Here is a 16732-nt window from a genome sequence, read left to right as displayed (position 1 = left end):
ACATTCAAAACACTGACTTCTTGCGGTGTTGCGTCGTCCCGCACGCAGTTAAATTATAAAAAACTACGGAGACAGTTTGACGCCGAAGTATAAATTAGCCTTTAGGGTCTGATCGTGATCCCTCCTGCCTTCATCCTCCTCCTCCTCACCTGCGCTCCTGCTCAGCGCTCCAGCCTCCTCCTCCTCCTCCTCCTCCTCGTCCCGCAGCCTGCAGTTTCTCCAGCGCCTCCTTCAGCTCCTTCGCCTGCTGCTCAGTCTGGCTCTTCTGCTCCTCCAGCTCACTGATCTCCAGCTGCAGAGGAACAACATGCAGTCCGACCTTCATCTCCACTGTTTGGGAAAAGTCTCTCTGACTCTTGACAAAATTATTGATGGTTAAATAAGAATAACTCATTTAGAGTTACACTTTATTTACTTCTGTCTGCGTCTAGTTTACATTTCCGATTTGATCAGATTTTTAACATTTACTAATTTTTGGTTGTTTTTACAACCTTTCCAGTGTCAAACCTAGCTTGCAGCAGAAAACAGAATAAAAATGAAAACGGAGCAAAAACATATATGGTGTTTTAGAATAGAATTATTTGTGTTAGAAACATTTCTTCACCATTTTAAATTCCTGATATAGCAGAAAAGAAAACTCCCATTGTCAGATTATAGTAATTTTCAAGATTTTTTACTTGAATGTAAGGTTTCCAAGATCATGTATTATTATTATAATTACATAAAATTATTACTACCTTGAAGACTTGAGAAATGTCTTTGCGCTCAACTTCCATGCTCTGTCTCATCATTTCGAGACTGCGCTCATAGAAGTTCACCTGGAGGAGGAAGAGGAGGAGGAGAGGAAGAGGAGGAGCAGGAGGAAGAGGAGGGAGAAGAGGAGGAGCAGGAGGAAGAGGAGGGAGAAGAGGAGGAGGAAGAAGGTTTTTAATGGAGCTCAACTCAGACATTTGAGTATTCATGGAAAAAACTCAAAATCAGCTCAAGATTTAGATTTTTGGCTTCTTCGTTGCACATTGGCGGCTTCAAATGGCAGCAAGACGCTGATCTCAGGTCAGTCTGGACCTGTTGGATCAGATCTGATCTCAGGTCAGTCTGGACCTGTTGGATCAGACTCTGATCTCAGGTCAGTCTGAACCTGCTGGATCAGATCTCATCTCAGGTCAGTCTGGACCTGGTGTTTTAGACTCTGATCTCAGGTCAGTACCTTGGTCTCCAGCTGGATCTTGAGCTCCTGCAGCTCCTGGTTGTGTTTCTGTCTCAGCTGTTCCAGAGCCAGTTCAGTCTCGATGCTGACAGCAGGACCAGACAGGCTGTCCAGAGAGCCCAGGGCTGCACACACACACACACACACACACACACACATTAACAAACCTACACACACTGTATTAAGGAATCAAGTAGAAATAGAATAGAAATAGAAATTATTTACTCCTAGTACTATTACTGCTACTGCTACTGCTATTACTACTAATACTACTACTGTTAGTATTACTGCTAGTATTACTACTACTGCTATTGCTAGTACTATTACTGCTACTACTAATACTAGTATTACTGCTGCTACTACTACAGTAAACATCAGGTTCCAGAATAATAAAAGTGTGAAGAGTTTCTCACTGTTCTTATCGGCCGGCTGCAGTTTCTTCCTGGCCAGCGGAGACGAGCCTCGCTTCATGTCCGGATCCTCTGAAACACGGCAAGACAGAAAAACTCTAAAGACTCTGATACAGTAAGACACAAAACTCAAGACTCACACCTGAACAGAAGAGAAACTCACTCTGAAACACACAAGACAGAAAACTACAGACACCGAGTGAAACTGACACTGAACCAGCAGAGAGACAGAGTGACAGTGTGTGTGTGTGTGTGTGTGTGTGTGTGTGTGTGTGTGTGTGTGTGTGTGTGTTGGGTGTGTCCATACCTTCACCTGAACAGATCAGACCAGCCAAGCCAGTTGTTCCTTTTAAAAACACTGGTGACACTTTTCTTTTAGGATTTGTTTTCCCGCCTTTTGGCAGAAGCTTATAAAACGACTTCAGCTTGTAATAAAAATCATTTTAAATCAATATTTGGTTTCAAGTGATGAATCTCTGGTCAGTAGCTGTGGAATCAGCATGAACAGCGGTGGGTTTACTTTGTGTGTGTGTGTGTGTGTGTTGGAGTTTTACCGGACTCAGACCCGGACCCGGACCCGGACTCGGCGCTGCCGGAGCGCCGCTCGCTCCAGCTCAGCGTCTCGCCGTCGCCTCGGCAACGCCTGGACTTCCTGTCGCTCCTCTGACTCTTCAGCAGCTCCAACTCTGAGCTCAACTCATCGTTCCTGTCCCGCAGCTCCTGCACACACACACACACACACACACACACACACGCACACACACACACACACAGTGAGTCAGCAGTGTGGTGATGTTGTGTGTGAGCTCCACGCAGCATCCTGAACCAAACTGCATGCACACACACAAACCAACACACACAAACCAACACACACCAACCAACGCCTTTTCCCTGGCAACCAGGACAGCAAACTAACCAGCTTATTTCCACGAGCCACAGTGGCTGGGACATCCCATAACTTCACCAGACACTTTCGCTATTTTAGCAGCCAACTAGATGTTCAGACTCAAAATGATGTTTGGTTACCTGACAAAATGGGAGGTAGACTAACATACAAGTAGTGCTGGGCCATAATCATGATAATCATCAATTTTCAAATAATACTCCTTCAAATGTTTCATACCTCATTTTGTCAGAGTTTTTAAATAAAATGTGCTTGTTCTCATCAGTTCAGACAGCAGAATTGTGTGTCATGATTTCCCAAAATCACAATACGATTCACTGAAAGACCAGAAACCAGAATATTGAATTATCGCCCGGACCTACTTACAATAATAACAGCAGCAGTTGTGTTAAAGTGACTGCAGGACTCTGATGTGACTGTTAAACTGACTGGCAGTGACCTGCAGAGACCAGCTGGTGGCGCTGTTCATCATGTTAACTCTCACACCTGAACCTGAACCTGAGGCAGTAACACCTGCTGCCTGCAGATGGAGCTGAGCATCACACAGAGGAATCACTTTCACAGTAATGTAGCACAGCAATAATATTGATAAAAGTCTGATATCGGCTCCATATATCAACACACTGATATATCGGTCCATCTGCTCACCTTGACCTTCTATTGAACACACAGGGAGGCGTTTGGGTGTTTAGACACGAGAGACGAGTCAGTAAAACACACTGAACACTTTTCATCCAACAGTAAACACTGTAAAGAAGTCCGTTCATCTCCTGTTCAGTCTTTAAAATCTGATTTTTCTTGAAATAAGCAAAACATTTGGAGTGAAATGATTTCACTTGACGCCTACGTTTGACTTTTCGTGATTTTGCGTGACTAAAATCTGATTTTCTCCATTTTGAATTAAGTGACAACAACCTTGAAACCAGTGGAGTGACAACTGAATAGAAGATTAAATAACTTAACTTTAACAAACACGTTTTCAGTGTTGTAAGAATAAACTTTATTAGTATAACCATTTCTTTTTTAAAGACTATACAACTTTAAAAAATATAGATATATAGATATATGAATAAAAACAGTGTCCATGGAAAACAGATTATCTTAAATACAGAGGGAGATGAAGTTAAACAACAGTAACACACACACACACACACACACACCTACCCGGCACTGCAGTTCGTACTCTTTGATGATTTCGGAGAATCGCTCCTCGTGGTTCAGTCCAGCGCCGGCCGGGTCCAAACTGCCGAACTGTCAATCAACCAGAACAACACACAGCTTATTGGTTGAAATTAAAAATACAAAAAAACAGAATGTACAGTAGAGTCAGAGCAGAGAGGAAGAGAGACGAGGATGACAGGATGAAGATGAAGAGTGGTTTGACTTTAACACACACACACACACACACACACACACACACACACACACACACACACACACACACACACACACAGTGGTGTGAGGTGACTCGTCTCCTGAGCAGTGAGCCTTGTAGTCAGGGTGGATGAATGATTGATGAAGGTTTCCTCTGCGTGTGTGTGTGTGTGTGTGTGTGTGTGTGTGTGTGTGTGTGTGTGTGTGTAAAATAGGAAATTCCATCTGTAAGTAATTAGATGTAAAAGTGTTGCTGTGTTTATGCGCTCAGTGTTCCAGACACCAGTTCAGACCGGTTCAGACTGGTTCACATCCCAGTTAAAAAGGAATATATTGGTACGTTTTCCCATTAAATGATGAGAACATACACACCAAAACCATCCAGAGATCACAGATCGTTTGTGCTCCATGCTAACACTGTAGCATACACTATGTTGAGTGATAGTAGCTCCATGCTAACACTTTAGCGTCCACTATGTTGAGTGATAGTAGCTCCATGCTAACACTTTAGCGTACACCATGTTGAGTGATAGTAGCTCCATGCTAACACTTTAGCGTACACCATGTTGAGTGATAGTAGCTCCATGCTAACACTTTAGCGTACACCATGTTGAGTGATAGTAGCTCCATGCTAACACTTTAGCGTACACCATGTTGAGTGATAGTAGCTCCATGCTAACACTTTAGCGTACACCATGTTGAGTGATAGTAGCTCCATGCTAACACTTTAGCGTACACTATGTTGAGTGATAGCTCCATGCTAACATGGCTGTTTGGCCTGTTACAACAAGGCCTGCATCCATTTCAAGCATTTCTCACATCTTGTGTAACAAAATGAGTCATATAAATTTTGTTCTTACAGAGCTCGGGAAAATCTGAGACAGAATCAAATGCTCCTCCATTTTGGAGCAGCAGCGGTACAGTCACATGTCGGCCTGCAGCACTGTCACTGGCTGCTCTCTAAGGTCAGCGCATGGCGGGGTCAAAGTTCATCAGCAGAAATACATACAACATACATCAGCCCAGCCTAGCCTTCTCGCGCGATAATGTTAACGTTCCTATGTTGTGTTTCAGGTGATGTCATCAGGAGCAAACGATCCACCGGGGACACAAGGATGTTCTCATCACTTCATGGGGAAGTTGACCAACGGGACAATCTACCAAAACATGTGTGTGTTAGAGTGTGTGTGTGTGTGTGTGTGTGTGTGTGTGTGTGTGTGTGGGTGTGTGTGACCTTGTCCTGCAGCAGCTGGTCCAGGTCTCTCTGCACTCGGCTCACTGAACTCTCTGCTTCACTCAGCTTCAGCTTCAGCAGGTTCAGCTCCTCCTCCAGACGCCTGTTCTCCTGCACACACATAATATTAATACTATTTAATACTAATAACAAAAATTATTATTACCACCATTATTAGGCACATTGGACATCAGACGGATCCAATGTGCCTTCGGTCACAGCTGTAACTCCAGCAGAGTCTCAGTGTTCACCTGCGCGGCGCTGCAGAGCTCGTCCTGCAGCCTGACCTCTTGACCCCGCAGCAGCTGCAGGTCGTCCTGCAGCTTGCTCCGCTCCCGCTCCGCCTGCTGCAGCAGCACCTCGCTCTCCTGCTCCGACTGGCTCCGCAGGGCCGTCAGCCTGTCGCGGAACTCCTGCTCCAGACCCCTGCCAATCAGAGAGCAGCTCGTTAGCACAGGACCCGCCCTCCAAACTCACTGGTTGGTTATCAGAGTGCTGAATGCAGCCAATTTTTATTCAAATTCTAGGACACTGCAATAAAGTGACTCCAGTAGTGTTTTGGAAATGTGGGGCATTGTGGGTAATTTTGGCATTGAGACCCAGAGTCACACCTGGGTGATCAATCAAAACATTTATTGATTGATTCCAGGCCCTTTTTTTTGGTTGGTGGGCGGAGCAGAGAGGCCAGATGATGAATTTTCGTTGTATTTATATTTTTATAGCTGTAGGAGCCACTTTGTGTTTCTCAACATTAAGACCACATTTCCCATAAACCCTGTTGCTTCCTGCCGTCCAAGCTAGGCTAACGTTAGCTAAGGTAGCTAACGTTAGCCTAGACCAGTGTGACCTCAGCACAGAGGGTTTTACCTGATCCGGCTCTGGTTGAGCGTCTCCATGCTGGCGTGTCGGTCGTCCACCTCTCTCACCAGCTGCAGGTTCCTCCGGTCGGCCTGATCCAGGTCGGCCTTCACCTTGTCCCGCTCCCTGCAGGCCTGCTCCGCCAGCACCCTGCGCACACACACACACACACACACACTTTTACTGTCTATCTGCAGGGAGACAATTTTTAAGCTGCATGGAAACCAATTTAAAACCAAAACAAAGAATCAAAGCGGTGAAAACCAGCCTGTTTCTGACTGAACAGCTGATGACAGTTGATGAAAGGTAATGAAAGTAAAAATGGGCAGAATAATAAAAAGGACAGCAGGAAATGAACAGTTAAAGAACATCAAATGTTTGTTATACTGTATTAAGTGGACAGGCGTAATGTGACCAGCTAGAAGTGCAGTAATGTAATGCAGCATGAGAAAATTAAAAGTAACGCTGCTGACAGTCTCATTCACATGGAGTTTTACTGAATCCCAACACTCAGATACTGTTTTGGTTGCAGAGGCAGGAGGTTTGTGATCAGCAGCAGGTTTCCTCCAGCAGGGGGAGCCGCTCCCATCCCAAATGACCTGGAGGTGAACTGTGTCATCTACTGTTCTCTACTGTTGTCTACTGTTCTCTACTGCTCTGTGTATTCACCAGTGTTACAGTTGAGACCCCCAAGGCAACACAGACTCCAGAACAATGTGAGTCTAGTTCCAGACCCGGACTGTAACTGTGTTGATCTGCCATCATACTGAGAGCTCAATTTTTATATTTTAGCAAAATACAATTGGACATATGATAGAAATTACTACATGACACAAGGCATTGTCAGAGGGAAAAAGAAAAGAAAAACAAATCAGTTTGGATGATGTGGATGAGGGTTGTGGAGAAAGCTAGTGTGCAGTGTGATGTGTACAGTGTGATGTGTGCAGTGTGATGTGTGCAGTGTGATGTGTACAGTGTGATGTGTGCAGTTTGATGTGTACAGTGTGATGTGTGCAGTGTGATGTGTGCAGTTTGATGTGTACAGTGTGATGTGTGCAGTGTGATGTGTGCAGTGTGATGTGTACAGTGTGTTGTGTACAGTGTGATGTGTACAGTCTGATGTGTACAGTGTGTTGTGTACAGTGTGTTGTGTGCAGTGTGATGTGTGCAGTGTGTTGTGTACAGTGTGTTGTGTGCAGTGTGATGTGTGCAGTGTGTTGTGTACAGTGTGTTGTGTGCAGTGTGATGTGTGCAGTGTGATGTGTGCAGTGTGTTGTGTGCAGTGTGATGTGTGCAGTGTGATGTGTGCAGTGTGATGTGTGCAGTGTGTTGTGTACAGTGTGTTGTGTACAGTGTGTTGTGTGCAGTGTGATGTGTGCAGTGTGATGTGTGCAGTGTGTTGTGTACAGTGTGTTGTGTGCAGTGTGATGTGTGCAGTGTGTTGTGTGCAGTGTGTTGTGTGCAGTGTGATGTGTGCAGTGTGTTGTGTACAGTGTGTTGTGTACAGTGTGTTGTGTACAGTGTGATGTGTACAGTGTGTTGTGTGCAGTGTGATGTGTGCAGTGTGATGTGTGCAGTGTGTTGTGTGCAGTGTGTTGTGTGCAGTGTGATGTGTACAGTGTGTTGTGTACAGTGTGATGTGTACAGTGTGTTGTGTGCAGTGTGATGTGTGCAGTGTGATGTGTGCAGTGTGTTGTGTACAGTGTGTTGTGTGCAGTGTGATGTGTGCAGTGTGTTGTGTACAGTGTGTTGTGTGCAGTGTGATGTGTGCAGTGTGTTGTGTACAGTGTGATGTGTACAGTGTGATGTGTGCAGTGTGATGTGTGCAGTGTGTTGTGTGCAGTGTGTTGTGTGCAGTGTGATGTGTGCAGTGTGTTGTGTGCAGTGTGTTGTGTGCAGTGTGATGTGTGCAGTGTGCTGTGTGCAGTGTGTTGTGTGCAGTGTGTTGTGTGCAGTGTGATGTGTGCAGTGTGCTGTGTGCAGTGTGTTGTGTGCAGTGTGATGTGTGCAGTGTGTTGTATACAGTGTGTTGTGTGCAGTGTGATGTGTACAGTGTGATGTGTGCAGTGTGTTGTGTACAGTGTGATGCAGTCTGATGTGTACAGTGTGATGTGTACAGTGTGATGTGTACAGTGTGTTGTGTACAGTGTGATGTGTGCAGTGTGTTGTGTACAGTGTGATGTGTGCAGTGTGATGTGTACAGTGTGATGTGTACAGTGTGTTGTGTACAGTGGAACCTGAACCTACTGCAGGTGCTGGATCTCGTTCTTGTAGGAGATGAGAGCGGCCTGGTGGATCCCGTTCCCGCTGACCAGCAGCTCATTGTCCAGAGCCAGAGTCAGATCAGCCAGACTGAGACGCTCCTCCAGGGGGAAGTCCAGCGTCTGCAGGGACACAAACAACAAAACTTTATATTCAGAAAGTCCAGTGTCTGCAGGCACACAAACAACAAAACTTTATTCATGTAGACTTTCTGTATCAGGGTATCTGCAGGTTTCAGAAAGCCAAATTTAACACATAAAACATGTTTAATGTTGCATGGAATTAGATTTAAGACCAATTCAAAAACCAATAAGAAAGACAGAAAGAAAGCCGGCAAGACCAGCCTGTTTCAGACTGAACAGAGCTAATGGAAGATGTAAAACTATAAATGGGTAGAATAAGACTCTAGGGCAAGGTAAGAAATTAACTTTTTTCAGAGAGCATTTTTTGCCACCTTGATCTGTTTTTTAGGGGCATGTTTATTGAGCTATGAAATAATTAATTTGGAATGCATATTAGCAAATAAACACCCAATTTGTACCACTAAGATTTGTTTTATTTAAAACCATAACATCACATAAACAGCATATTATTATTCATGTATTACAACATGCACACTCAATGTATATATAGTATGTAGACTGATGTGCAGTCTACTGTTTGTACTTTCATAGTCAGTATGTTTCTGCACCAACGCCTCCAAAATAAATTCCTCCACAGTTATTTTAATTGGTATTTTAATTGGCAATTCTGAGCTCAAATCCTGGCTAACCATCCACTCTGCTGCTTTCATACTAAAAGTGATTTAGTTTTTTCTATCCACCATATATTGAACTGTGTTCATGAAAATCCCCTTTATATAACCGACATGCCTGAGTAACCCCCCCCCCCCCCCCAGATGAACCCAAGACCCTCAAAACCACAGTAATCAACATTTCAGGGCGAGTCAGATAATAACAGATAAAGGCGGAGGAGACGGAGAGGCGGCGAGCGTTCACATCAGAATCCACGACAGAAACAAAACCGTCGCCTCACAACCGAGCTGCATCAACCATCAACTACAGTTAAAAAAAAGGGACATCCACCGGCTGCCAAACACAGCTGAATTTGCTTTTCTTTTCTACCTGTGTCCATGAACTCAAGACATAAAAAAACAAAACAAGATAGAGCTACGGATGCTTTAAAAAAAAACGTCTTTACTGGTAAATCTGCACATCGGCTTCCAAGCTCAGCTGAATTTGTTCTTCCTGTCTTGCTCCTCTCCAGCTCTGTCTCTTTGTCCAGGACTTCAAGATGTTAAAACAAACCTGGACAGACCTGATGCTGGAGGATACTGAGCTTTCTAACAAAACCTTCCTTCCATCCAGTCCCTTTGTGAACCAGGAGGAAAGTTAGACCACGAACCGCCTGGACACCAAAGTTATGAACATCACAAGAACCCGACAGCACAGGCAGCTGGGTGACACACACTGCAGGCCCATTCACATCTAGATAACTAGAAAGATAACTAGAAAAAGATTTAAATCATTATAAGTAAATGTGTATAACTATATTTTCGGTTCAATCTCAGTGTGATTCTTTAGATGTAGAGACAATGTGAGACTGGAAAAGAATAAATTCCAGCAACATCTGCAGCACTGAGAATAAATATTTATTATTATTATTATTATTATTATTATTATTATTATTATTTAGTAGTAGTAGTTAGACTGCATATAATGACAATCATATTGTGAATATTTTGCTCAATAATGCAATTGTGATACAAATTGCAAAACAGTATACAGACACAGACTTTTCAGTATTTTAGAGTTCTCAGCAAACAAGAAACACTTGATAAAAAACTGAGATTTAAGATTTGCTCTGTTTGAATACAATGAACATTTTCTTTACGATGTGAAATTGAATTTATAGGCCAGAAGTTTTCAGCAGCAGAATGTTAGGAGTCCAACAGTCTGATAAAATAATTGCAGCCTCTTGCGATTTGGAAATTGAAGTAGTTCATATTGCCATTTTGTTTTTTTTCTTCGTACTGCAGCCCTGACGCACCGCAGACTGCTTCACACAGAACATATCCTGCACTGTTCAACCCGAACAAGACGACTGTGTCGGTTCTTTGTTGCAGCTCAGGAACAGGAATGTGACGCAGGACGTAATGTGAGGCTGCGCTCGGTTTCCCAGAAGCCTCTGGAATGAGGAGGAGCCGCCTGCCAGCAGGGAAACCACAACACTGATGAGGAGGTTTGGCTGCAAACGTCATGAGGGAGGAGAGAAAGACTCACAGCCAGACTGATCAGAGACCAGGGGATGATCAGAGAGGACCGAGGAAGGTAAAGGAAGATTTGAGAGGGTAGAACAAGATATGAGAGGGTATGAGAGGGTATAGGAAGATATGAGAGGGTAAAACAAGATATGAGAGGGTAAAACAAGATATGAGAGGGTATGAGAGGGTATAGGAAGATCTGAGAGGGTATAAGAAGGTATGAGGGGGTAAAGGAAGATATGACAGGTTAAAGGAAGGTATGAGAGGGTATAGCAGAATATAAGAGGGTATAGGAAGGTATGACAGGGGTATAGGAGTGTATCAGAGGGTATAGGACTTTAGGAGGGAATGGGGTTTATGGGAGGAATAACAGGGTACAGGGTTAGGGTAAGCGGGTACAGGATGGTACATGGGACTGTATAGGAGGGAATGGGGTGTATGGGAGGAATAACAGGGTACAGGGTTAGGGTAAGCGGGTACAGGATGGTACATGGGACTGTATAGGAGGGCGTGAGAATATAGGATGGTATGAAAAGGTGTAGGAGGAAACAATTGCAGCTCTTGTTCGCAATAATTTGGGATGCACTTTCTGTGTTAAGAGATAAGACAAAGATCCACTGAAAATAATCTACTGACCGAAACATCTGAAATAAAACAGATGTGTGTCTTCCATAAGAAACCTCTCATATAGTGTGCAGGTTTCCTTCTACTTACTATGCTTTGTGACGGTCCCCCGGCTTGTTTTCATATTCTATGCCTGAACCATGGATGTGCCCCCGAGCCAAATGCTCTAACCACGGTCTCCGCAGCACTAGCAAAACAACAAACAAGACGAAACCCAAAGGGGTAACGCCACTGCACCTGACAGGGGAACACCCGTTTACATCAAAGTAACTTTCAGTACACCAGCCAGACAACACCTACCTTACATTGATTTCCATTTACACTCACACAGAGAGACGAGCAAAACAACTCCCCCACCCCGCGCAAACAAATTACCTCGCCAAAACGAACTAGAAAACTACTGCATCCCCCAAACAAAAGCGCCTATTTCCCGCTATTGGACACACAAAGGAATTACGCACGCCGGACCGCACTAAAGGGAATCCCCACGGAAACCCTCCCAAAATCCAGTGATGTCAACTATTACGACAATTCCATTCACAAATTTGGACCCGTATCAAAATGCGCCATCCAAAAGCCAATAAATGTAATGCGGACAAATTGCGACCAAACCATCACAACCAGTAGCAAGTCAAACACCAAACACACCAAAACTACATACCCTTTTGCGCAAAACGGACCCAAAAAGACGGACGAGCCCCCCAATTTGTCACGACCTGGCTCTGGAGCCATGACAAAAGAGAGGGGGACGCAGGCTGAAAGCCAAATAATGAATGATTTATTTAGATAAAGTATATAACCATAAACACAAACTAAACTAAGGAAACAATGAGGTGTGTTCGTCAGTAAAATCAGTGGTGAGGGTGCATGTGTGCAATGTGTCGTGTCTGAGAAAGATGTTGGATGGCTACAAACAAAACAACCATGCGCGGTCAAGAGAGAGAGAGAAGGGAATCTCAAGCCAGAAAGGCGGGGTCTTATAGCATGGGAGCACCGGGCCCAGGTGCTTCCAACTAGGGTAATCAGCACCCCGCCCTCCAGGTACCTGCTGCACTATAGAAACAAAAGACATAGAATATGAAAACAAGCCAGGCGACCGTCACAGCTTACACTAGAGAGAATCATCAGATGCACTCTTCTGTGACGTTTGGAATTTCAATACAAAATCTGTTGATCTGTCAATGGTAAAAAAAAAAAAAAAAAAAAAATTTTGTGAGAGTTGTCTCAAGCCAATAGGAGTGTTGTACTATCATAATGACGAAGACCCTGCTGCTTTAATCTTGAATATGTTTCATTTGTTTTCTCATCTATATCTTGTTTCTACACCACTGCAGTGAGCCAGCTCCCAGAATTAACATTAAAAGGAACGGAAAATGTAAAAAATTAGCAAAAAAACTCCAATCATGCTGGAACTGTCCTTTATATTCCACTTAGTTTTAACATGGGGGTTATCTGGCACTCAACCACCATGAACCAGAGTCAACAACAGATCCTGCTTTAAGACAACAAAGCATCCTGGATCCGTCCTCATTTTGCATTTCTATTCTTGGTTTACACTAAAATTAGTATTTGAAAATAAAAGTAGATCCGGTCTCCCAAACAGGAACTATCTCTCCTACATGGTATCCCTCCTCTGTGTTCTCTTCTATCAATAAAAAAGCTGTTTGGTGAGATTCTGTTCTGAAGCGTCGGACCAACAGTCAGCTGGACTCACAGCAGCAGATCTGATGCTGAATCTGTTCACCAACGTGTTCAATGCCAGTTTCCATTCAAATGAATGGGAAGAAAAAATCTGAACGCTACAAACTGGTCCAGCTGCATCTGGTCTTGGTGAGGAGATTATATTCTGCTTTTCATAATAACCCCCATGTTAAAACTAAGTGGAATATTGCTTTAAAATGAGACAAGAGATAGTAGAAACACGAACTGGAAGCCCGGTTCCGGCCCGGTACTGACCTGCAGGATGTCCCGGCTGTTGCGGATGCCCTCCTCGGTCCAGAGGGCGACGACCCGGTCGGGGCTGGTGCATCCTGAGCCGTCGTCCAGCCGGCTGAGCAGCCGCTGGCCCACCGTGGCCGACAGGAGGGAGGGGGAGGTGGAGCGCACCGCCTGGGACAGCATGAGGGAACCAGTCAGACCGGGGAGTCACAGGTGTGTGTGTGTGTGTGTGTGTGTGTGTGTGTGTCCGTCTCCTGCTCGTCTCCAAATGCCATTGAACCTTGAATAAGCGAAGTTGCACTAACACTCCTCCTTCAGTCACACATCGCTCCGAGACTATACATTCTTTAAGTTGTGTAACACACACACACACACACACACACACACACACACACACAAAGAAGCCTACAAATGCCTCAAATGAACAGTTTTCACACGCTGCTAATAACCGGCTGTTGTTGCGGAGCGATGTCGTAACCTTTAATCTGATTAGCCGACTTTCCTCCAGGCCAGCGAGCCTCTGGACGAAAACACAGCAGACAAACCAGTTCAGAAAACAGACAAGAGTTGATTTACAAGATGCCATGCGTCCATTCTGGGGAAAAGACTCATTACCTAAAGTTTCATTCAAAATGTATAAAATCTCCAGGCTGTGACAGCGTCTCATTTTGTCAACCGAGGATTTAAAGCTCCCATATGATTCAGTTCAACTCTCCTCTGTCTCAGGATCAGAATAATGTGAATGAATGAAGTGAAGACTGAGTCGTCACAATACTGGCTCCTGATTGGCCGACAGCAGCGGCTCCTCTAATTCAAATGAGGTAAACCTGCTGAGTGGAGGCTTCCCAATTCAGATGCTGCAGACTGGACCCTGATTGGACGGATTTCAGTCATTCTTTAGTGAGGGAGCCAATCAGGAGCGAGTCCAGCTGTGATGCGTTTCCTGGAGTTAGACTGAAACTGACTGGAGGAAAAAATGGGAGTTCTGAAAAACCTTTAAATTGAACCACTTAAACAAATCACAGCCTCTTTAATGTTGAGACTTCCTAAAGTTTCTCATTAGCTGGAACTGTTATTTTCTACTTTTACAGAGTCTAACATTTATCACAGACAGCACAGCATCTGTTGTTGAGAAATATACAAATTTGAATTCCTATAATATGGGACCTTTAAGGTAGATGCTCTCCTTTAAAAAGTACTATAATCTGTTTTCATTTGTTGATGTCAATCACTAAAACTGTCACTTTTTTAAACTGTTCTTCATAGTTCTTTATTTATTTTCAGTCATCCATCCGTCACGTGTTTACATGACGCTCTACATCCATGCGTCACGCTGTCGTTCTGCCCTGAACCTTCTGACTGAACTCAGCTACAGACATGTATAGAAACAGAAAAATTTGAATTCCTATACTATGGGACCTTTAAGGCAGATGCCCTCCTTTAAAAAGTATAATAATCTGTTTTGATTTGGATTTGGTGTGTGTTTGTTGTGACTTTTAAGAGTGTCAGGATAGGGCTGAACTGGGGGACAAAAAAATCTAATTGCGATTATTTGACAGAATACTGCAATTGTAATTTTAAGTTTTTCTTGTCATCAATTTTTTAGAGCTTTAAAATTAATTAAAGACAAATGGTTTTGTTAAAAGCAGTGATGATGAAAGTATGATGAAAGGTTTTCACCAATATTGTACTTGATTCATGGACCAAAACACCTAAACTAAAACACCTTGTTTAGAAATTAATTAATCAATTAATTGCAGCCTCTGTGATTTGGAAATTGCAGAAGTTCATATTGCGATTTTGATTTTTTTTTCGATTAATTGTCCAGCTCTAATGCAGGATAACTCATTTTGGAATGAAGAATAGATTTCCAAACGTCACGCTGTCGTTCTGCCCTGAACCTTCTGACCGAACTCACTTACAGACAGCTGCATGCATAACATTTTCCTCCCAGGCTTTACAGATAAAGTTTGCCACACTGAATCAAACTGTTGTGAAACACATGAGCAGACGGACAGGAAACAGTTTGACCTTCACCTGGCAGCGAGGCGCTCCTCCAGCAGCAGCGGTCCTGCCTGTCCTGGTCCAGCTCAGCAGACAGCCTGAGATCAGACCGGAGCTGCAGTACATGGCTGCTCCTGCCTGGCTGCTCTCAGGCTGCTCTCCAAGAGCATGCTGGGTAACACCTGGCTAAGCCCCGCCCACCCAATTTGACTAATTACTTGATTGGCAGCTGCGTCGGAGTCTCCTGATTGGCCAGGGAGAAAATGTGACCGCTGTTTGTTGGTGAAAAGGTAATGATGCTTTCAAGGTCTGCTTGGAAAGTCCTACTTCAAAGTCTGAAGTTGTGAATATGACACATTCAGTTGGTTTTGGTGGGAAATAATAAAAAAAATGAACTCTGTAACAAAAGTCTTTTTTTTTGTGGCTGTTGTTTAATTTTAGAAATCAAGCAAGAGAGTAAGTGATGTTTTCATTTAGCTATTAACCAAAGGTTGCAGTATATTTGTGGTAAACATACAACAACACTAATTATTGTTTTGATTTGATTTGTGACAGAAAAGTACATGATAAAAACCAATTAATGTGTATTTGACCCCAGAGGAAAGCACAAGGAACATTTATTTCCATTGTGGAAACAATATGATAATAAAATCCATCACTTCTACCATCAGAGGTCTACACAGCTTCCATGCTCCATCCTCTGAACGTCACATCTCAGAGCTCCACTCATAATTCTGACATTTCCGACAGCACTTGAAGGCAGCATCATTTTCATTTTCAGTTTACTGTTAGAGGAAGCTGCTGGGTGAGAACACAGCAGTTACTGCCTTGCTTTAATGGCTGCTGGTTTGGACTGGTCCCGATGATAAACACAAGAAGCCGGGAGTAACTGGGATGACTGGAGGTTTGCCAGGTCAGTTTTTATTGAATTTATACTGTTCAGTTTTTCTTCCTTTTTACTATGAAGCAAAGCCTTCTTGGCCTCCATGTTTTCTCCTTGTTGTACTTCAGCTCCTCCCAGCATGTTCACGTTCTAAAACAACCCAACGGCCTACAGTGAAGCCGCACAACAGACTAAGCAACCAATTCACCTCCATTCATTTTTTATGAGAAGCGATCGATCGCTGCGCACTGCATTCTGGGATAGCTTGAGTGAAAGATGTGAGTAGACTCATCCATACTGACACTGATCACACTGTGTCCTCATTACATCAGTTTACTGTGTTTACAGCAGTGACCCACTAACACACACACACACACACACACAGCAGCATACTGGGATCAATAGCTGCCAGACTGATCTATCTGACCTGGATAAAGTGATCAGGACATTTCTGCCTCATTTGTGGAGGAAGAAGAAGAAGAACTCTGCTGATGGAGCAGAAATGGAAAACATGTAGATGTCTTGGGCTTCATTTTCTACATGTTTCCCTGTAATTCAGCCTGACATGTTTGGTGTCTTTGGAAACTTTGAGATCTGGACTAGAATTTAAAATAAAGTTCTCATGTTTCACAACCAAAGCTTGGTTGTGAAACATGAGTTTGAAATGACAGACCCGCCGGTGGGACGGGCAGGGGGGAAGAGGTGAATACTGTCATGTAAAATACGATTTTATTCCCACTATTGCACCTGTGCAGCTCTGTGTATGTGTGT

At 43.7% G+C, this 16732-nt stretch overlaps 1 protein-coding gene across 1 annotated transcript in view; it reads right to left on the bottom strand.

Moving 5' to 3' along the window:
- Positions 1-16732, bottom strand: part of ninl (ninein-like) — a 50132-nt gene that overhangs the window by 14821 nt on the left and 18579 nt on the right. Inside the window, exons 8-18 of the mRNA XM_078288748.1 lie at positions 13093-13245; positions 8235-8371; positions 5997-6137; positions 5381-5555; positions 5130-5240; positions 3686-3772; positions 2172-2337; positions 1621-1689; positions 1208-1332; positions 738-818; positions 150-292 (exon numbers count right to left, since the gene is read on the bottom strand). Of these exons, the coding sequence (XP_078144874.1) occupies positions 150-292; positions 738-818; positions 1208-1332; positions 1621-1689; positions 2172-2337; positions 3686-3772; positions 5130-5240; positions 5381-5555; positions 5997-6137; positions 8235-8371; positions 13093-13245 (1388 nt within the window). The remainder of the gene's footprint in view (positions 1-149; positions 293-737; positions 819-1207; positions 1333-1620; positions 1690-2171; positions 2338-3685; positions 3773-5129; positions 5241-5380; positions 5556-5996; positions 6138-8234; positions 8372-13092; positions 13246-16732) is intronic.

The sequence above is a fragment of the Centroberyx gerrardi genome, chromosome 15 (genome assembly GCF_048128805.1).
Source record: "Centroberyx gerrardi isolate f3 chromosome 15, fCenGer3.hap1.cur.20231027, whole genome shotgun sequence".
Lineage (NCBI taxonomy): Eukaryota > Metazoa > Chordata > Actinopteri > Beryciformes > Berycidae > Centroberyx > Centroberyx gerrardi.
Note: the sequence above shows the minus strand (reverse complement) of the source record. Positions and strands in the feature narration are given on the sequence as shown.